Below are 22,377 nucleotides of genomic sequence, written 5' to 3' on the forward strand. Positions count from 1 at the left end.
TATTGTAGTTATGTATTAAATTGTAAGTTTCTTTATTTGCAGTGCTCATAGAGCCTGGCACATGGTAGGTGTCCAATAAAGAGTTAATAAAGGCTGAAACTATACTTTTGTGTTTCGATTCTCTTGTAGAAAACTTACAGGTAGGAAGAACCCACATTTGTACTCAGATAGAACTGTGTTCAAATCCAGGCTCTTATCCTTAATAACTCTGTGACCAGGAGTAGGCTATTGAACACCCCCAAACCTCAGTGTTTTTATATGTAAAACAGAGAAAATAATGTCTGTCTCATAGGATTATTGTGAAGATCCAACTAGGAGGATTCCTTGTATAATATTACTACTAATTTGTCCTGTTTAATGAAATCTGATATAAACGAGGACTCTTCTAAATGGGCCTCTACGTTTAAGTGGACATAGTCCAGGAAATGAATGATCATAAACTTGTCTAGAATGGGGGAAAAATAATTTGTAGGTTTCAGTGAACCATCTGAAAAGATGCCATTGTGGTCTTCCATAACCCAATTTCTTTGAATCATCTGCTGAGACAGGATCTGTTTTCTTAGTGTTTGAATATAGAACTCCAGAAGGAAAGAAATTGCTTCCTGGGGAATAAGTAATTAAACACAGTGACAAAACTTTTCAAATGCTAAGTGGATTAATTTCATTCTAGAAACTTCTGAGGTTGTTACCTGTACGATACTTATTCCAAAGAAGAGAAAAATTATATTTTAATTGAAAAATTCTTTCTAGGGTATCTTGGCAGCCTTATCTGGGCTCAGCATTTATCATGGGCAGATGTGGGATTTTATCTTGTTTGAAAATTCAGGTTGTTTTTCTCAAATGCTTTATAGCAACAGTCGTCCCATAGGAGTTGTTGAATAATCTGGAGCTTCCCTCTCCATGAATTGTGACTCCTATGTTTTCCAACTTGTCATCTTAATGGAATTAGTTTTCCATGGAGGGAATCTTAATTGTGATCTTGATGAAAACAGACAAATTCTCACTGTACATGCCCCAACACATTGACTTAATAAATAGTGCTTTTACACAAAGGCCCAATCCTCTCTTGGGAATTAGGAAGCCAGTCCCAGGTTGAGCAGCAGTTTGCTTTACCCACCAAGGGTCCTCAGTTTTTTTCCATTCAACTCAGAAAAGCACCATTTATATTTTCCAAGTTATCTGTAATAGAAGAATCTAATAAAAAATCTGATGTGCACATACCTACCACATTCTACCTTAAAAAGATTATATTAACCAGTGTCACCCCAATTTAATTTAAAAAGTTTCTTACAGAAATATACTCGTAAGTGCATAAAAATATATGAATTAGCCATTAAAAAAAAGAGAGAATGAAATACTGACACATGCTACAACATGGATAAGCCTTAAAAACATGCTAAGTGAAAGAAGCCAGACATGAAAGATCATATATTGTATGATCCACTTATATGAAATATCCAGAACAGGTAAATCTATAGAGACAGAACGCAGATTGGTGGTTGCAGGGGCTGGGGTGGGAGTGAAGAGAGAGCGAGAGAGAGAGAGAGAGAGAGAGGGAGAAAGTGTGTGTGTGTGTGTGTGTGTGTGTGTGTGTGTGTGTGTGTGTAAAAATGCTTAATAGGCACAAGGTTTTAATTGGGATTAATGGGAATATTTTGGAACTAGATAGAAGTGATTGCATAACATTGTGAAATATACTAAATGCCACTGAATTGTTCACTTTCAAATGGCTATGTGAACTTCAGTGATTTAAAAAAATATCTATCTATATGAGTAAGGGTTATCATTACAGCATTGTATGACCTAGTAAAACATTTAATGTTTATCAACTGGACATTAGGTAATTGGACATTAAGTGTATCAATTAGACATAATTACAGTGCATCTAAGCAGTGAAATACTATGTTATTGCTAATAAGAATGAAGTATATTTGCCCTGACTGTTGTAGCTCAGTTGGTTGGGCGTCGTCCAGTGCACCAAAATGTTTCCGGTTCTATTCTAGTCAGGGCACATGCCTGAGTTGTAGGCTTGGTCCTAATTCCTGGTAGGGGGTGTGCAAGGAGGCAGCTGATTGATGTTTTGTTTTCGAATTGATGTTTCTCTCTCTCTCTCTCAAATTCAGTGAAAAAAAATCTTACTTAAAAAATGAAGTACATTTATATGTACTCATGAAAAGATGTATATATTAGTAAGTTACTCAACACATGTTTACTGAACAATTGTCTCATGTTGGTTTCAGAAAAGTTGTTCCAAATTCTACCCAGCAATCTACATATGTAGACTCTACAATATTTCTTTGGTCTTGGAGTAAGAAAAGTAGAAAATTAACAGGCAGTCGACTTCTGCCAAATTGATCTTGATCAAATTGAATGAATCCTGTTCTTCCTAAGAGTCTATCTCTTTTAAACCTAATCTAGTCTCATTATTCTGTATGTGATGCCATTAGGAACAAAATAGATTTTCAGAGGGAGGTGAACCTGTGCTCCCTCTTCTCTGTGCCCACAGTACTTCTTGTGGGTCCTATTGTACAGATTGTCTTCTTTCTAGCTGTATGAACTGTATAATGTACTGGTCTTTGTCACATCTTTCACAACAAGATTGTAAATAAGCTCCTTAAAGTTTGAGACTGTCTTATCCTTCTAAAGAATAAGAGTAGCATATTTATGAAGATGTCTCAATACAGGAAGGGCTGAGTAGATGAAAGGAGACTTGCTGTTCATTAGGGTTCTATTTTTTACCTTCCAGAACAGTCCAGGCTCTGCAGACAGCATCTCACCTGTCCCAGCAGGCTGACCTGAGGAGCATCGTGGAGGAGATTGAGGTGTGAATTTATTTTGCTAAGGAATTTCTCTGCTTCTGTCTTTGAAACTCTCTAGAAGAGCCTTGCATGATTTATTATAGCCAGTTACCTTTTCATATTCATGACACACTTATGTTCTTTGTATCACAGCAATGTCCTAGGGAGTATTTGTTAGGCCAGTATAGTTACCACATCAGTTAGGCAAAAAATTACTTTTTCAGTCTTTTGTAGGTATAGTTTCATAGTCCAAGATTTTTTAGAGCCAAAAACCCTGAAATTAAATTTTCTTTTCTGTCACTTACTACTTTGTGGCAAATTATTTGATGTCTGAGCCTCCGTTTCCTTTTATGGTGGTTGTAGGAACAAGTGAGGTGCTAAAGTACCTGGTACATAATAGGTGCTCAGCAAGTGGTCACTGTGGTTCTTATTATTACTCTATGCTTTCCAGTGCCCAGAACCTCCTGCTGCTCCTGGACTGCACAGTCAGTGATGACAGGCAGCCTGACAGTGTCATCACTAGGTGCTCCAGAGGCACATTAGCTGCCTCATCATGTGGCCCAGGAAAGCAGTATGTCTCTCTTCATCCTTAGAGCATTGACTAGGAAAGAGAAATGTTCAACTCTGTAGGCTGTATCCAAATGAATGGTCATGGAATCCGTCTGTGTCATGATGCTTCCTGGGTGCACGGTAGCCTGACCCACTGGCCTTCTGCCCAGAGCAGGTGGTGCCTTCAGTATCATGACTCCTGGGTTGAGACTTGAGTACAAGGGGTCAGTGAAGGTATACTCATAGAGCTGCAGAAGATACTGTTCTCTTCAAATGCCTGTACAATATACTTTACTCTCCACTTAAGCACCTTTTTTTGAAAAATACTAAGTTACTGAGGTGGTCTCCAGATTTAGAGTGAGATTTCTCAAAACTGTTTGCACTCTCGTTTCTGTTATCACTTGACTTCCAACATGCTTCCATGTTGTTGTGACAGGACCTTGTTGCTCGCCTGGATGAACTGGGAGGTGTATATCTTCAGTTTGAAGAAGGACTGGAAACAACAGCATTATTTGTGGCTGCCACCTACAAGCTCATGGACCATGTGGGAACCGAGCCATCCATTAAGGAGGTGCCTGTCTAACAATTCTCAGGAGTGAATCTCAAAGGGATTGTTGACTTTATCTGCTCCAGATAGCTTTTTTCAGAGAAAGCTGTTCAGTAGCCTTGGATGTAGTCACTCAGTGTCTTGGGTTAGGCATTGAGGATGAGAAATAGAAAAGTGTAATGTCTGTCCTCAAGAAACTGGTTGTCAGTGGGATAGACATGTAAACAGTTTGTTACACTTGCTTCAAATGTACAAACGTATGAGGTAGTGACAAGAAGGCCAAGTGTATTACTCTTGTTTCACCTCCCTTTTCTTCCTAATAACTCCCACTTGTCTCATGAATGCTTTCCATGTTGGTGGCCCATGCAAATCCTCTTTCTATTGAGAAGTGCCTTGTACTTCAGAATTGCCTGTTCTCCCTCCCCCCTCATTTAGCAGTGGCTAAATCTTAGCTAATCTTTGTTGATTGATATAGTTCACTGAGAGGCTTGTGTGTCTACTAGACATCCACCAAGAGTTAATTCTTTTTTTCTTTTTCAAGAGGAGCTTGTTAACCTGAAAGAACCTTTAGTTGGGATGTGTGTGGGAAGTCTTTTGAAGTAGGGCCCTCTTTGTACCCCTTATTTATGGGAAGATTACCACCCTTAATCTAAAGGGCTTAAAATATAAGCTGCTGCTGTTTTAATTTTAGGAGGAGAGATTGGGGTTTCAAGTTAGAACTTTCTTTTATGCACTAGGAGTTCTGTGCTGAGTCTTTTCAAGTAAATAGTAAATGATTATCTGCCTGGGTAATTTGAATTAATTTCATATTTTCTACAGAGGACATGATCTAGTCATTTATTCATGTATTAGCATTCTTATGTTGTCTTTTCCTTCATCCTAAGTGTAGGAGGTCTAGAGATAGCATAATGTCTTTTAATTTTTGTTTTTGAGTTAAAGTGCTGAAATGTGGGTCTTAGGATACAAATCATTTAGGACTTTTTTTATGCACAATATGTTAGATAAGTTGGTGATATTCTTTGTATATAACTTAAACTTTTTCTTGCTTTATTCCCAAGCTTTTAGTAATCAGGTATTTGGATGGAGTAATTTTGCTGTCACTGCTTTTGACATAATCGTTCTGGTGAACAGTCACCCATTTTAACATGTCAACAGCCTAGTGATGGAAAAATGTAATTGGTCAATTAAAGAAAATTATTTCATGTCGACTATGAATAACACTGTCGGGAACAAGAGAGCTTTTTTGTTAGATGGTAGATTTTAAAAAACAAAACTGATTGAAATGGAAAATTTTTCCTCCTAAGTAAACAACCTCCAGAATTTTAATAATGCCTTTTAGGTTCTACTTTTTAAAAAAAATGCTTTCAGTTTTCTCCTCTAAGCAGCCCATTAATTCTTATAGTAGAGTTATTTTAGTTTCTTTCTAATGTATATTTTGTCTGTTAGGCTGCCATGTTCTGCTTAAAGGTGGGCTGTGAGGGGAGGTAGCTTAGCTGGGAGGGTGAGAGGTATCAGGAAAGAATGAATTTTATTGTGGAAGGACTTTGGGGACAAACAGACCTACATGTGAATTTTGGTCCTTTTTTTTTTTTTTTTCGTTATAACTTGTAGGAGTTACTTAACCTCCTTTAGACTCAGTTTCCTTATTTGAAAAACATTGATAATATTAGTCTTTTCCAGGTTTTTGTCAAGATTTGAATTAATGCACATAAAGCACCTGTAACAGTGTCTGGCACGTATAGACATTGAACAAATGGTTATTATTTTGTGTATTTTATAATATACTTTCATATCTCAGTAGTTTGCATATGTCTAGTAAGCATTTAATAAATGGTTGACAAATAAATGCATGAATTTCAGTTTGTACTGGAAGATGTATAAAATAAACAACCAAATCTAAGTTTTAAACTTAAGTGAAGAATATTTGCTTTTCCCCCATCTACCAATTTGGATTAATGGCTAAAAGACCTTCCATGTGAACACCTAGCAACAGATAAGGAATGACTTGAGTCAGTGGGGAGGGACAGTTGGTTCTCCTGCCTTCCTGCCAGAGGAAGATCTCGAGCTGCATTTCCTTTTCTTTCAGGATCAGGTCATCCAGCTAATGAATGCGATCTTTAGCAAGAAGAACTTTGACTCACTCTCAGAAGCCTTCAGTGTGGCCTCTGCTGCCGCTGCACTCTCCCAGAATCGCTACCACGTGCCAGTTGTGGTTGTATCCGAGGGCTCTCCTTCTGACACTCATGAACAGGCGATCCTGCGGGTATGACCTCCATGCCCCAAACATGCTGCCCTGATTGCCATTTCCAGTGTAAGGCTTTCAGAAATCTAAAGACTGCTACACAGCCTGTTGTCACCCATGAGCACTTACCCAGTAATGTAGAGCAAGGCTCGTTCCCTTAGCCTGGAAATGGGACATGACTACTGGGTGAGCTTGTCAGAAAACCCCTGAGATTTTTAATAATAAGGCTTTAAAAAAATTAAGTACAAGAAAATTATATTTCTGGGTTCAACTCCAGAGAAGTATAGAGAAGTCTTGCTTCTAAAATACATTTTTTTACACCAAAACTTTCTACATACATTATTTTAAAACTAGAAGCCCGGTGCACGAAATTCGTGCACGGCGGGGGGTTGTCCCTCAGCCCAGCCTGTACCCTCTCCAATCTGGGACTCCTGGAGGGATGTCCGACTGCCCGTTTAGGCCCGATCCTGGTGGGATCGGGCCTAAACGGGCAGTCGGACATCCCTCTCACAATCCAGGACTGCTGGCTCCCAACTGCTTGCCTGCCTGCCTTCCTGATTGCCCCTAACCGCTTCTGCCTGCCAGCCTGATCACCCCCTAACCACTCTGCTGCCAGCCTGGTTGATGCTTAACTGCTCCCCTGCCAGCCTGTTTGCCCCCAACTTCCCTCCTCTGCCAGCCTGGTCACCCCTAACTGCCCTCTCCTGCAGGGTTGATCACCTCCAAATGCCCTCCCTTGCAAGCCTGGTCCCTCTCAACTGCCCTCCCTTGCAGGCCTGGTCCCTCTCAACTGCCCTCCCTTGCAGGCCGGGTGCCTCCCAAATGCCCTCTCCTGCTGGCCATCTTGTGGTGGCCATCTTGTGTCCACATGGGGGCAGGATCTTTGACCACATGGGGGCAGCTATATTGTGTGTTGCAGTGATGATCAATCTGTATATTACTCTTTTATTAGATAGGATAGAGGCCTGGTGCACGGGTGGGGGTCAGCTGGTTTGCCCTGAAAGGTGTCACAGATAAGGGTGGGGGTTCCCTTGGGGTGTGGGGCGGCCTGAGCGAGGGGCCTGTGATGGTTTGCAGGCCGGCCATGCCCCCTGGCAACCCAAGGGGAGGCCCTGGTATCTGGAATTTATTTTCCTTCTACAACTGAAACTTTGTAGCCTGGGGCGGAGCCAAGCCTGGGGCTCCGGCAGCCATTTCTGTGGCAGTTAATTCACCTTCTACAATTGAAACTTTGTAGCCTTAAGCGGGTGAGCCCGGCCAGGGTGTGCGGAAAGCTTTGCTTCCCCTGTTGCCGCCAGCAACCCTGGCCTGCTCTCTCAAGCTCCATTCTGCTGCCATTTGTTTGAATTTGTTTACCTTCTATAATTGAAACTTTGTAGCTTGAGTGGAGGCTTAGGCCTGCAACAGCTATGGAAAGCTTGGCTTCCTCTGTTACCTGGGAAACCTTGCTCTGTGTGGCTGTAGCCATCTTGGATTGGGGTTAATTTGCATACTCGCCCTGATTGGCTGGTGGGCGTGGCTTGGCGGGTGGGCGTGGCTTATGTAGCGGAGTGATGGTTAATTTGCATATTACCATTTTATTAGAGAGGATTCCTGAGTACTTTTGGTACTTATAGTTGTTAAAATAAATATCAGGTATCTTCCTTCCTGGTGTTGACAGTGTATCTTTCTGTCTCTTCATTGTATGGCCCTCATTCTCACTCAGCAGTAACCATAGACTTCTCTACTGTGTTAACTCGCTGAACAGAGTAAATGCACCATTATTGAATTCACTTAGAGATTTTATCTCAAATGAAGCTTTTGTTGCTGTTGTTTGGAAATCACTGATAAATTAGATCTTCATAAAAAAAATGAAGCATTTTATATCTAAACCTTGGGAGTTCCACATCGGACAGTTCTGTCTGCCCCATCAGTTCTACTTTGGTGGCTCCTACAGATATTCTCCTGAGGAAGTGCCCTGTACTTCAAAATTGCCCCTCCTGCCCCTACTTACAACCTACTTAGAATAAGAAGTAACCTAATTAACATAGTTCACCATGAGACAGAGAGTGGTAAGAGAGCAAAGTAGAAAAATACTGGCTTGCAAACTGGGCTTGGGTTTGAGTCCTAGATCAGCGATTTTCATCCGGTGTGCAGCAAGAATTTTTAAAACATGAGCTACCTGACTATTTAGTTAGGGGCACTGACCTCTTTTCCCTTAGATTGTCAAATTAAAAAAAAAAAAAGACAACAGCCAATACAACAAAAGTCATCCAGTGTGAATGATTCAAAATTATGCCAATTCCTTTGTCAGATTGGCAAAAAATAATATTTTTTGGTGTGCTGCAGATTTTAGTAATTAGTTTAGTGTACCATGAAATGAAAAAGGTTGAAAATCTCTGTCCTATATGTCATTTAACGGGCAATTCCGCCTTTGGAAGTCCCTTAACCTTTTGTGGCCTCAGTTTCTTCATCTCTAAAATAGAGATTAAGCTATCTATTTCTGATGATTGATGGGAAGATAAAGGACCTAGTTTTGTATCTGGCAAATAGTTGACTTTCAACAAGTGATAAATATTAATGTTATCTACATTTCTTTAGTTTTCTCATTGCCCATACTTTCCTGAAGTATTTTTCTTGCTAATATATTTTTAAAAATATATTCTGGTAGAGTGGATAGAACAGGGAACAGAAGAAGGTAACATAACTGTGATCTGGGGTCAGTCATTCTCTTTCTCTGGCCTCTAGTTTGCTTATTTGAAAAATGAGATCATTGGGCAAGATCATCTTTAAGATCCTCCCCACCTTTAACATTCTATAATCCATCCCATTCCCAATATAATTGTGTTTTTCTGTATTTGATCTCTGATAGACAGTAGACCAAAGGTCAGTGAAGATTTTTTAAAATAAGGTGTTTCTTCTGCAGAGCTCACTCCCTTTAGGTAAAGCACCACAGAACAAAATTCTGTGTTCTCTCTCCCTTGGTTGCTACAGATAATTTTTAAATTTATTTCCAGTTACAGGTCACCAATGTTCTGTCCCAGCCTCTGACTCAGGCCACTGTTAAACTAGAACATGCTAAATCGGTTGCTTCCAGAGCCACTGTCCTACAGAAGACTTCTTTCACCCCTGTAGGGTAAGTTCTGAGCATATTTTTATCAGCTGCGCCAATAAACTTGTTTTGGAAAGTAGCTTGCAGCAAAAATAATCCAGATTAATGCTGCTATTACCAAGATCATAAAACCAAATTTACCTAATCTTTGGTTAGGTAAATTTGACCTACTGGTATCAAAATTCTATAGTTGTCTCTGTCTTGTCATCTGTATCTATACTAATAAAAGGGTAATATGTAAACGACTGAACAGCAGGCTGCGTGGGGTGACCATGCTGGCAGGAGGGTTAGTGAGGGGCAACCAAATGACCAAACAGCAGGCTGCATGGGGCAATCAGGCTGGCAGGGGGGTTAGTGAGGGGCGACCAAACGACCGAACAGCAGGCTGTGTGGGGTGACCAGGCCGGCAGGGGGGGCAGGGACGGGCGACCAGGCTGGCAGAGGAGGGCAGTGAGGGGCAACCAGGCCGGCAGAGGGGCAGTTGGCGGCAACCAGGCCAGCAGAGGGGCAGTGAGTGGTGACCAGGCCAGCGAGGGTGGGGGGGTCATTGGGGGCAACCAGGCCGGCAGGGTGTCAGTTAGGGGCGATCAGGCAGGCAGGCAGGTGAGCAGTTAGGAGCCAGCAGTCCTGGATTGGGAGAGGGATGTCCGACTGCTGGTTTAAGCCCGATTCCCTGGATCGGGCCAAAACCGGCAGTCAGACATTCCCCGAGGAGACATTCCTGGATTGGAGAGGGTGCAGGCTGGGCTGAGAGGACCCCCCCACTCTGTGCATGAATTTCATGCACCGGCCCTCTAATGTGTGTGTGTGTGTGTGTGTGTGTGTGTGTGTGTGTGTGTGTGTGTGTGTGTGTAAGCCTAATAGGCAAATTGTCCCCTTGGGAGTTAGGGAGACCGGAAGTTTGATTGCTCACTATGATGTGCACTGAACAGCGGGGGTGGCGCGGAACAAACGAAGGCCCCGACCGTCGGCCGACAGCCAGAGGCCCCGATTAGCCCTGGCCCTGATCGCGGCCATGCCTAGGAAACCTATATGTGCAAGAATTTCGTGTACCGGGCCTCTAGTTGTTATATAACTAGCCAGTTTTAAATTTAATTTTTTTTTTCTGATGTGTAATACATGTTTATTATAGGAAAAAATATGGAAAAACACAAAAAAGAAAATATAAGTCACCCATAATTGTACAACTTAGAGATAATTGCTATTAACATTTTGCTATCTTCTTCTGTAGGCTTTTTTCTATGCATATAAATATATTTTAAAAATTGAATTAAGATTATGCTTTATCTGAAACAATGTGTCATGACCATTTCCCCAGTAGGATTAAATATTCTTTTATAGCCTTATGTTTAATGGCTACATATTGTTATGTAAATTTTTAAACATTAAAGGTCAATTTTATGTGAAACTTTGTTAAATGTTAAATTAGTAAGTTAATGAGATCAGGAACTTTGAGTTTTAGAAAATGCATTTCTTAGTGATAAAGATATATAGGCTATATGTGAAATAAAAAAGCATAGTCATTTTTAGGGATGATCAGTGGAATGTAAAAGACAATGAGGATTTTGCTATGTAGTTAGAGTTAATCATTCACTCTTTTTTTTTTTTTTAACATAATAGGGATCATATTATAGATTCACCTGTTTGGCATTTCATTGTGAAAGGCTATACCCCAGAGAGGTGGGATTTTTTTTGAAAGAGTTGATTTTCTAATTGTTTTTAAAGTTTTTCTCACATTATAATCAAAAGGGAAGAAGTGGTGTAGTCCTGGGCCCTGGGCACTATTGATCAGTGGTTAGAATGTTGTCCCATGCATCAAGGGCACTTACCTGGGTTACAGGTTTGATCCCCAGTCCCTGTCGGGGCATGTGCAAGAGGTAACCAATTGATGTGTCTCTCTCACATAGATGTTTCTTTCCTTCTCTCTTCCCTCTCCCTACCTCCTTCCTTCTTCTAAGAATCAAAGGGAAAAAATAGCCTCAGGTGAGGATTAACAATAACAACAAAAAAATGTGTAGCCCTGGACTGTCTCAAGAACTGCCTCTCTTTGCAGCCCATTTGTTATATTTATGACTTTCCCATGTGAGTGCTTGCTAACCCCGCTGTCATTCTTAACAGGAATATTTTTGAACTAAACTTTGTGAATGTCAAGTTGTCCAGTGGTTATTATGACTTCTCTATCAAAGTTGAAGGTGACAATCGTTATATTGCAAATAGTTTAGAGGTAAGTGCTTTTCTTGTCATCCCCGTTGCCATGTTGATATATCCAAAGAAATGACTGAATAGGCACACGGCATTGATTGTCTGGTATGTTAACTTCACTTTACGGTCATGTTAATGTGACTATATTAAAAGAGGGATAGGTTTGAAATATTCTATTTGACAGAATTAGCCAAGAACATGATTATAGCAAGTTTTCTTTTATTTATAAATTAATTCATTTTCCATTTAACTTACTAAAAATGTACACAAAATTGGGAAGTAAGAAAAATAAAAATCACCCATAACTCCACTGAGGCATAAGTATTCTTAAAATGTTTTGTGTGGTGGGCCTTGATAGATTTAGAACAGTACTTGATGCTAATCGGGCAATGAAAATTATCAAGTGATAGATAGCACTGTAGTGAGCTCTCCGGGTGAAGTACAACAGAAAATTGGTAATCTTTTTTTGTTGTTGTTAATCCTCACTCGAGGATATTTTTTCTATTGATTTTTAGAGAGAGTGGAAGGGAGGGGAAGAGACAGAGAGAGAGAAACATCGATGTGAGAGAGACACATAGATTGGTTGCCTCCTGCTTGTGCCTGCAACCGAAGTACGTGCCCTTGACTGGAATTGAACCTGAGACCCTTCAGTCCACAGTCCAGTGTTCTAACCACTGAACAAAACTGGCTAGGGCAAAATTGGTAATCTTTTGTATTGAAACTAGAGGCCCAAAGCACGAAATTCGTGCAAGGAACTCTGCCCTCGCAGCCACAGTGGCTTGCCTTGGCCCTTGCAGACCTGGCTTCGTCCAGAAAGTCGACTGGTGTAATTAGCATATTACACTTTTATTATTACAAATGTGCTTCAGATGTTTATCTGACTCTAGCTGTGTTGAAGATCCAAGTGGTTTTAGGGATGGAAAGCTATGCTTCATTTATCTGATGCTTTGTGGGCATGAGGTATTTCACATTAGTGGTTTTCTAAGCTAATTGAAGTTGACCCTTTCAGGCACTGTGGCTTTCATTTTAACCTTTTTGGATAGACATTTACAATGAATTATGCATTTTCCTACTTTCTTAAACTATGGTATATGGGTTAGCCTTTTCTTACTCTGAATTAGGATCATGTGTATGAATCCTTTATTGAATGCATGTGACATGAGAAGTACAGTTCTGTGTACTTTGTATATTATGTTATTTTTAGGACAACCACTAGAGATGGATGGAGTCACCTTCATTTCATAGATGAGGCTCAAAGGGGTAGAGTAACTTGTCTAAGGACATCCAACTTATACTTGGGTGGATCTCCTGTGCAGTACCAGGTTAGTTAGTGTGCCCTGGTAAATAGAGAGCTAGTCTAGAGGCTGAGCCCTGTGCAGCTCCAGCAACCGTCCTTATGATATTGCTTTCTCCTTTTAAGTGTAATTTCTCAATGTTTCTGCCCCTGTTCTTTGCTGCTTCTACTCAACTACATTGTCATGTACTCTATTGGGTCAGAGGAACTGTACCTTTCCTGAACAGTTAAATATATTCTGTTTGTGACAACTCTTTTCTTCACTATCAAATATCATTTTCTACTCACTTTTTTCTTTTTTTAATGTATTTTTTTAAAGCTCTAGTTCTTTTTTTTTTTTAATACTTATTTATTGATTTATGATAGTGGAAGGGAGAGGGAGAGAGAGATAGAAATATCAATGAGAGAGAGTCATCAAGATCAGCTGCCTCCTGCACACCCCTTACTGGGGATTGAGCCCATAACTCCAACTTGTACCCTGACCAGGAATCAAACCATGACCTCCTGGTTCATGGATCAACACTCAACCACTGAGCCACAATAGCCAGACTATACTCACTTCTAAATTAAAAAATTTAAAAATAATTTCAATCTTAAGTTGCAAAAATAGTACAAAGAATTCTCATATACTCTTTACTCAGCTTCCCCAAATATTAACATCTTATATAATGAAAATAATTATCAATACCAAGAAGTTTATACTGATATAATACTATTAACTAGTCCACAGGCTTTATTTAAAATTCTGCTAGTTATCCCACTAATGTTCCTTTCTCATCCAGGATTCAATCTAGGATCACATAATCCTTTAGTTGTCATATCCCTTTAGCCTTCTCCAATCTAAGATAGTTTGTCTTTTGTGACTTTGACACTTTTTAAGAATACTGGCTAGTTATTTTGCAAAATGTCCCTCACTTTGGGTTTGTCTGAAATTTCCTCATAATTAAATTTAGGTCATGCATTTTTTGCAAGAATACTCCAAAAGGGACACTCTGGCTTTGTCAGTGCATCTTGTTAAACACAAGTATATGAGATTGATGTGCTAATCTTGGCTTCACTTGGTGAAGGTAATGTCTGCTAGGTTTCTCCACTGTAAAGTTGCTGCTTTTCTGCTTTGTAATTTAGTATCTGGTGGAGTGATACCTTGAGACTCTGCAAATGTCTTTATAATCTTTTTTAAAAATATATATTTTATTGATTTTTTACAGAGAGGAAGGGAGAGGGAGAGGGATAGAGAGTTAGAAACATGATGAAAGAGAAACATCGATCAGCTGCCTTCTGCACACTCCCTACTGGGGATGTGGCTGCAACCAAGGTACATGCCCTTGACTGGAATCGAACCTGGGACCCTTCAGTTCGCAGGATGACGCTTTTTCCATTGAACCAAACCGGTTAGGGCGGTCCTTATAATCTTGCATGCAACAATTAGTAATATTGTACTTGCCAAAAGGTGATTTTCTTTTCCTTTCATTTCTTTTACATTTATTAATTGGAATTCTATGGTAAAAAAAAAAAAAAGGATGCCTCACCCCACCCCAATTTAATTATTCATTCAATTATTTATAACACTTTGGACTCGTGAATATTTATTTTACTCTATAGATTATGGTCCTCTACTGTCATTTATTGTGTTGCTTATATCCCAGATTTGGTCTTTGGAGAGCTTCTCAGGTTGGCTTCTGTGACACTCACCTTTTTTTAAATGTAGGACAAGACAGCTGGAAAGTTTGACCTTTCAAAAGTGGGGCATTACTTAACATAGGTAGATTACACACTTATATTTAAAGTTTGGCAGAAAGGAAGATATTTTTATGGAACTCTAGTCTCTGCCTTTTCTCAACTTCATGCCTGACCTTTTTGGGCATGAGGCATTTGATCTTAGTCCATTCACTAACACAAAATTTGGATAGGAACTATTGTAGTGTGTACCTTTAACATTTAAAATCTAGATTCTTTCCATTTCGTTTCCTTCCTTAAGGGGCCTTATTTGCAAGTGAACACATTAAAAGGCAATTTTTTTTCTTTCTTGACTGTAACCTCTTCTACGTTTACAATCTTGATAATAACATACGCAGTTTAAGTGCCATACCTGTACGTCACAGTCATTCTTAACCTCTTCCTTTCTTTCCACTCTGACACCAAGTCTGTTGATCCCACCTTTGAGTGGCCTTTGCATGAGCCCTTTGTTCTTCAGTCGCAGTGTGCCTAGTCGGGTAGAGCCCTATACTCTCTATCTAGACTGATAAGATAGTTTCTAACTAGTTTCATCGTCATTGATTTCTGTCCTTTTATTTAATTTTCCGTAAGTGCCACTAGAATGGCAAAATCACATTATTCTTCTGCTTAAACATTTCATTGATTCCTGTTGTCTGTGAGTGAGGTCTGGACTCTTCAGTATGACTTAGAAGGTCTTCGACAAGGCACATGCACATACTTCAGTGTGGGTGCATCCCCATCGCCTCAGCTCTAGCTGCTTTTGACTGCATACTGATCCCCAAATATGCTCATGCCTTTGGACTTCTCTTGTTTCCTCCCTTTCTTGTGCTCTTCCCTTTCCTTGCTCACATGCTGAACTACTCATTCTGGTTCAGTGCGAATGTTGCCCCTTCATCGTGCTTCCATAGAACTTAATTTTATTTTTCAGTATGTACTATTTTAAATACACAGAAAGGAGCAGGGAATAATACAATTAATTCCCATGTACTTCCAGCTATGCATCTTTTTCAAACCCTAACATTTTGCTGTATTTGCTCCATTTTTTGGGAAGAAATAAAACCCCTGTGGATTAAATTCAAGCTCTCTGTATTTCTCAAACACTTTTTCTTCTCTTTTTCCCCAGATTTGGGGTTTATTGTTCCAATCCCAGTTTTTACATTTCTGCTACATGTAGAGCAGTGATGGTGAACCTATGACACGGGTGTCAGCATTGACACACGTAGCCATTTCTGATGACATGCGGCCGCATGCCGAGGATGAAACATTTGCTGCTCCTGAGGATGAAACATTTGCGACTAGAGTCTTGGAGTTAGTTTTTTCCTCAAAGTGACACACTACCCGAGTTATGCTCAGTTTTTTGGCAAAGTTTGACACACCAAGCTCAAAAGGTTGCCCATCACTGATGTAGAGTATGTATTTTTATTTATTTTATTTTAAAATATATTTTTATTGATTTCAGAGAGGAAGGGTGAGGGAGAGAGAAATAGAAACATCAATGATGAGAGATAATCATTGACCAGCTGCCTCCTGCACGCCCCCTACTGGGGATCGAGCCTGCAACCCAGGCATGTGCCCTTGACTGGAATCTTACCTGGGACCTTTCAGTCTGCAAGCAGATGCTCTATCCATTGAGCCAAACCAGCCAGGACTAAAGTATTTATTTTTAAACAATATATTGCATTGATTTGCATCTTCTCAAAATGTATATATTGCATTACACTATATGTTCCATTTGTAATTTGCTTGTTTTCACTCAATATTAATTTTATGACAGTTAGCTATATTTATACATGTAGAGCTATATGCATAAATAGGGATAATTATAAAAGTAATCATTTTGTGAATAAATCAGGTTTTATTAATTCATTTTCTTATTGTTGGACATTTAAATTTTCACTATTACAAACAATGCTGCTATGAACATCTTAGTACATGTTTCCTTATGCATGTCTTGTTTATCTAGAGCATTGATTTTCAACCTTTTTCATCTCATGGTACACATGAACTATTACATGCTGCAGCACTTTTTATGTTCTGGTACAAGTCCCTTATGAGATATATGATTTGCAGATACTTTCTCACAGTCTTTAGGCCCTCTTTTCCCTTGTTTCCTTTGAAGCATGAAGAACTTTAATTTTGATGAAGTCCAATTTCTTTATTTTTCTTTCACTGCTTGTGCTTTAAGTGTTATACCTAAGAAACATTGCTTAATGCAAGGTCATGAAGATTTACTTCTGTTTTCTTATAAGAATTTTGTAGTTTTAGCTCTTACATTTAGGTTTCTGATCCATTTTGAGTTAATTTTTATGTATGGTCTGAGGTATGGGTCTAACTTTCTTCTTTTGCATGTGGATAGCCAGTTGTCCCAGCACCAGTTGTTGAAAGGACTTTTCTTTTCCTATTAAACTGCCTTGGCATCCTTGTCAAAAATCAGTTGACCATAAATTTAAGAGTTAATTTCTAAACTTTCACTTCGGTTTCATTAGCCCGTATTTTTACCCTTATACCACCAATACTGTGCTGTCTTGATTACTGTAACAGCTTGGCATTTTATACAAACATCAAATTTGGTGTTTGTCCAAGTGTTTCTGTGGTTGTTGGGAAAATTATCGAAGTACAAAATAGCAGAAATAGAATTGTTAATAGCTGTTATTCGTGCAATGAAATAAGCCCCCATTGAGGCCATTGCTGTCCTTTTACTTCACAGTGATGGGGTAAACATTTCAAAATCTCCTCTTTCCATTTTCATTACATTAGAGCTTTATATGTGCATATTTGTGTGTGTGCATGCTCTGACTTCTGTCGCATAGGTGGCTTTACTTTGTAATTTCAGTAATAGTCACACTTATAGCCTTAGAGTGGGTCAGCAGGTCCTATTTACTCTTCTGAGGGATGCTTGATGTTGGTCAGAGTGCATTTACAGTGGTTTGATGTGAAAGGCTTGTAATAGCACTCACTGACATTGGACTTGCTGTCAGAGGAAGCATCGGTTTTAGAACTGTCTTTAGCATTAATTGCCCCTAATGCACCATCAATTTTGACAATAATGAGCTAAACAGAGGGGTTATTACTCAGCATAAATACCGCATTTCCTGGAGTTAAAACATTTTTTGAGGTGTATGTGGCATGCAGCACAGTCAAAGAAAGGACTTAGCAGGATTCACCATAAAACAGGTTTAGCTGCATTTAAAGCGGCTAAACAAATCCTCTCCCTCTTATAAAAACTAGTCTTGCAGTGGTTGGTTAAAGGAGGAAGAAGCTAACCAACAAGTATCCTACTTTGAACTCTTTATAACAGGGCTTTGAAAAAAGTTATGATGGTTTTTATTTCTCAATTTGCTTTAAAAGAGTAGCATAAAAATGCTTTTCTTTTCAGTGTTTTCAGAGACCCATTTGTAGTAAGATTTTAGGAATAGAAGGACTTTTCAAAAATTTCCCTATTTAAGAACTGCCCTACAGTATTTATGTACAATAAAGAAAGCTGCAACTTAGGGTGCCTTTTAAAATTAGGGCTGAGAGCAAACCCCAATTGGCTTTAGTTCACTGCAGTTTGCCCTTTTGTCATTTGTGTGTCTGTATTGTCTGGGAATAATAATATTCTTAGAACAAACACAATTGAATCTTGATTAGTAGGCCTTAGTGATCATCTTATTGTTGTAAGTTTATAGCCGGGAATCTAAGCAAAAACCTGATGGCTTCCTTGTCAGTAAAATTAGCATTCATTGAAGAGCCTTACACAAGTCTTTAAACATCAGTTTGTGTATATCCATCCGCTGAAAAGGAGAGTAATTATTTTAAAAATCATATATATTGGGTGGTACTTTTGGGATGGTGGTGGTGCCTTTTGATACAAAAACATTTATAAAGAAGAAGGTAGCCCTACTCGGTTTGGCTCAGTGGATAGAGCGTTGGCCCGGACTAAAGGTCCCGGGTTCGATTCCAGTCAAGGGCATGTACCTTGGTTGCAGGCTCTATCCCCAGTAGGGGGTGCAGGAGGCAGCTGATAGATGTTTCTCTCGCATAGAATGTATCTAACTCTCTATCCCTCTCCATTCCTCTCTGTAAAATCAATGAAAATGTATTTTTTTTAAAAAAGAAGGTATATGGCATGCAATCTTATTACTCAAATAATCCCTATATTTTAAAATAAATCTTTATTGTTTAGATTATTACAGTTCTTCTTTTTTCCACCCATAGCTCCCCTCCACCTGGTTCCCACCCCACCCTCTGTCCTTACCCCCCCTCCCCCACTGTCCTCATCCATAGGTGTATGATTTTTGTCCAGTCTCTTCCCGCACCCCCCCACACCCTTTTCCCCTTAGGATTGTCGGTCCACTCCCTTTCTATGCCCCTGATTCTATTATATTCACCAGTTTATTCTGTTCATCAGATGTTTTATTCACTTGATTTTGAGATTCACTTGTTGATAGATATGTATTTGTTGTTCATAATTTTTATTTTTACCTTTTCTTCTTCCTCTTCTTAAAGAATACCTTTCAGCATTTCATTTAATATTGGTTTGGTGGTGATGAACTCCTTTAGCTTTTTCTTAGCTGTGAAGCTCTTTATCTGACCTTCAATTCTGAATGATAGCTTTGCTGGGTAGGGTAATCTTGGTTGTAGGTTCTTGCTATTCATCACTTTAAATATTTCTTGCCACTCCCTTCTGGCCTGCATAGTTTCTGTTGAGAAATCAGCTGACAATCGTATGGGTACTCCCTTGTAGGTAACTAACTGTTTTTCTCTTGCTGCTTTTAATCTCTCTTTATCTTTTGCTCTTGGCATTTTAATTATGATGTGTCTTGGTGTGGTCCTCTTTGGATTCCTTTTGTTTGGGATTCTCTGCGCTTCCTGGACTTGTAAGTCTATTGCTTTCACCAGATGGGGGAAGTTTTCTGTCATTTCTTCAAATAGGTTTTCAGTATCTTGCTCTCTTCTCTTCTTCTAGCACCCCCATAATTCGGATGTTGGTACGCTTGAAGTTGTCCCAGAGGCTCCTTACACTATCTTCATATTTTTGGATTCTTTTTTCTTTTTGCCTTTCCGGTTGGGTGTTTTTTGCTCCTTTGTATTTCAAATCTTTGACTTGATTCTTGCGTTCCTCTAGTCTGCTGTTGGATCTCTGTATATTATTCTTTATTTCAGTCAGTGTATGCTTAATTTCTAGTTGGTCCTTTTTCATGTCCTCGAGGGTGTCACTAAATTTATTGGCTGTTTCTAAAAAAATCTTGAAAAACCTTATAACCGTGGTTTTGAACTCTATATCCAGTCGTTTGCTTTCCTCCATTTCTTGCATTTGTGACCTGTTTCTTTGTCTCCGCATATTGGCTGTTTCCCTGTGTTGATAGAGTGGCTTTGTGTGCTAGGTGTCCTATAGGGCCCATTGGCTCAGCCTCCCCAGTTACCTGAGGTGGACACTCTTGGTGCACCCCTTTGTGGGCTGTGTGCACAGTCTTGTTGTAGTTAAGCCTTGATTGTTGTTGGTATCACTGGGAGGAATTGACCTTCAGGCCAATTGGCTGTGAGGATCAGTTGTGTCTGTGATGGGAGAACTTCTGTGCTGAAGACACCCTTATGGGGCAAGACTTGCTTCAGTGGGGCTTTGGTGCTCACTGAGTCTGCCCCCTGAGTGTGTTCCTTATGGATCTGAGGAGTTGTAATCTGGATGGTCCCACTCTGACCACTGGGTACACTGGCTCTTGGGTCTCCAAGGAGGTGCAAATTTAGCCTCTGCCAGAGGCCACCCAGCAGGAGCTATGGAGAGATCTGCAGATTCCTCTTTTTTGTTTGGGTTTTGGAGGTGCCCAGATGAGGCCCAGCTGAGAAGCAATGCAAGCTGGTGCAGGGCCTTGGGCCTTCTTTTGGATGTTCTGGGTCTCTCTGACTCAGCTGCAGTTTGTTAGGCAATTTTAGATTTCAAAGGACCAGGCTATTCATATGCAAAAATCTCTGCACACAGCTTGTGTGGGGTGAGGTCTCAGGGTGGAGCAAACAGCAATGGCTTCTCGTCAGCCCTGCCCTAAGAGGCTCCCAGGTCTCAGTGTCCCTTGGTAATCCCTGCAAGCACCTCTGAGAGAAAGCCGCCCTCAAGTTCCACCCACTGCCAGACAGTCTAGTTTCTCCCCGTATGAGTCTGAGTCCCCAGAGCCTCGCCCGGAACTGGAGTTCAGAGCAGTCGGGAGCTTGTGTCTCCCTCTGGATTGAAAAAGACAGCCACGTACTCAGTTGCTAGCCCTTTTCGCGTGCGCGTCTCTGTACCTCTGTACTTTACTTCCGCAGCTCCTCTGAGTCTCAGTGTGCTTTTCTCTTTCCTTCTAGTTGTAGAATTTCCACTCAGCCAGCCTTCCTGTGGTTCTGGATGATGTCCATTTTGTCTTTTAGTTGTAGTTTTGAAGTGGTTGTACGAGGCAGCAATTTCACGTGTTTATCTATGCCACCATCTTGGTTTTTCCTAATCTCTTTTTTTAAAAAAATAGTAAAATATGCATGTAGTTAAAAAAATTCAAGGTACCAAAAGATATACAATGAAATATAAGAGCCTTCTCTCAAACCCTCAATCCAGTCCTTCTCCTTATTGAGAATCCATTATTAACAGTTAACTGTTCACTTTAAGAAAAAGAAGGATGCATGTATCAATGAATGTCTGCATAGCCTTTCTTACAGTATTTGCTCATTCTATAAGCAGCTGTATTCTTTGTTTTTGTCACGAAGTAGAGGCTCCCAGCTTTTTCCTTGGGGGGTCTATTCAACTTAATGGCCTCCTCTCCCTTCCCCAACCCCCCCAATAATTCACCCAGTTGCTTAGACTTGATGACAGGTAGTGATGTTAAGTTCTTCCAATAGATGGCTGTGTATTCAAAAGTAGGAGTCCGTGAACATCTACCTTGTTCTTTTGAATTGCTCCATAGTAATTCATAGTATACATGTGCCATTATTTACTTAACTTGTCTCCTGTTTATGTACGTTTAGGTGGGACGATGATTTCAAGATCACATTTACAAATTAAATGAGTGAGTCCTTAAGAGAATGAGTCACTGGCGTGAAGAGGGACTTATTTAATGTTGATGAAGATTGTAGAGTAGTTACTATGAAGACAGATTTTTTTTTTTAATAGTATGGGGTATTGCTAAACAACTCCTGCCTTATATTGTCTACTTCCCAGCCAGGAATACCCCAAGGCCAACTTGAGTCATGGTCCTTCTGTGCTTTTGTAGCACTTTGTTCATCCTTCCATTAAAGCAGCCTGGTCTCTTATAATTTAGCTTTGCATACATGCTTCGCTTTAGGACAGGGAGTGCATCTGCCATTTCTGTATATCCCCTGTGCCTAGGTGCTCCAGATGAATCTTCCACTCCAGTTTTTCTTCAAATGGAAGTAGTGTCAGTCTGTCTCTGGGTTGAGCTTTATATAGAAAGAGAGCCTTCTATTTCTGAGCCCGGTACGAGTTGTGAAGCTGTTTGCTCAGCAGAGAGCCCAAAGAGTCAAAGTAGAGGCTCCCAGCTCTGTCCTTGGGGGGTTTATTCAACTTAAAGGCCGACTGTTTTCTCACACTGCCTAATTCACCCAGTTGCCTAGATTCAGTGACAAGCAGTGATACTAAATATAATTCTGCCAATAGGTGGCTATGTATTCAAAAAATAGGTAATAGCCTTACAGCTTCTGATAATAAATCTTTTACATTCAGATTTCTTTTTCTTTTTTTTTTTTTTAAGCAAAACAGAACACTCCTATTCAATCTTATAATGCAGGCTCTTGTCACAAAATAGTTATGATGACAGAAGAAAAGGCTTTTAAAAGGAATTACTTGATAGTTATCTTTATTCTTTTTTCATTTTTCTTCTTTGTCCTTGATTTGAGGCTGTCACACCTTGATAGTACATTTTAGAAAAATGCTGAAACTATCCTTCATTTATTTATCCAGTCCTCTATCTCTATTCC

The 22,377-nt window shown here is 39.9% G+C and overlaps 1 protein-coding gene across 1 annotated transcript in view; it reads left to right on the forward strand.

Moving 5' to 3' along the window:
* Positions 1–22,377, forward strand: part of RPN2 (ribophorin II) — a 62,078-nt gene that overhangs the window by 20,431 nt on the left and 19,270 nt on the right. Inside the window, exons 5-9 of the mRNA XM_079785020.1 lie at positions 2,747–2,822; positions 3,784–3,918; positions 5,981–6,157; positions 9,133–9,251; positions 11,346–11,451. Of these exons, the coding sequence (XP_079641146.1) occupies positions 2,747–2,822; positions 3,784–3,918; positions 5,981–6,157; positions 9,133–9,251; positions 11,346–11,451 (613 nt within the window). The remainder of the gene's footprint in view (positions 1–2,746; positions 2,823–3,783; positions 3,919–5,980; positions 6,158–9,132; positions 9,252–11,345; positions 11,452–22,377) is intronic.

Source organism: Cnephaeus nilssonii (genome assembly GCF_951640355.1).
Source record: "Cnephaeus nilssonii genome assembly, chromosome: 11".
In the NCBI taxonomy this organism is placed as follows: domain Eukaryota; kingdom Metazoa; phylum Chordata; class Mammalia; order Chiroptera; family Vespertilionidae; genus Cnephaeus; species Cnephaeus nilssonii.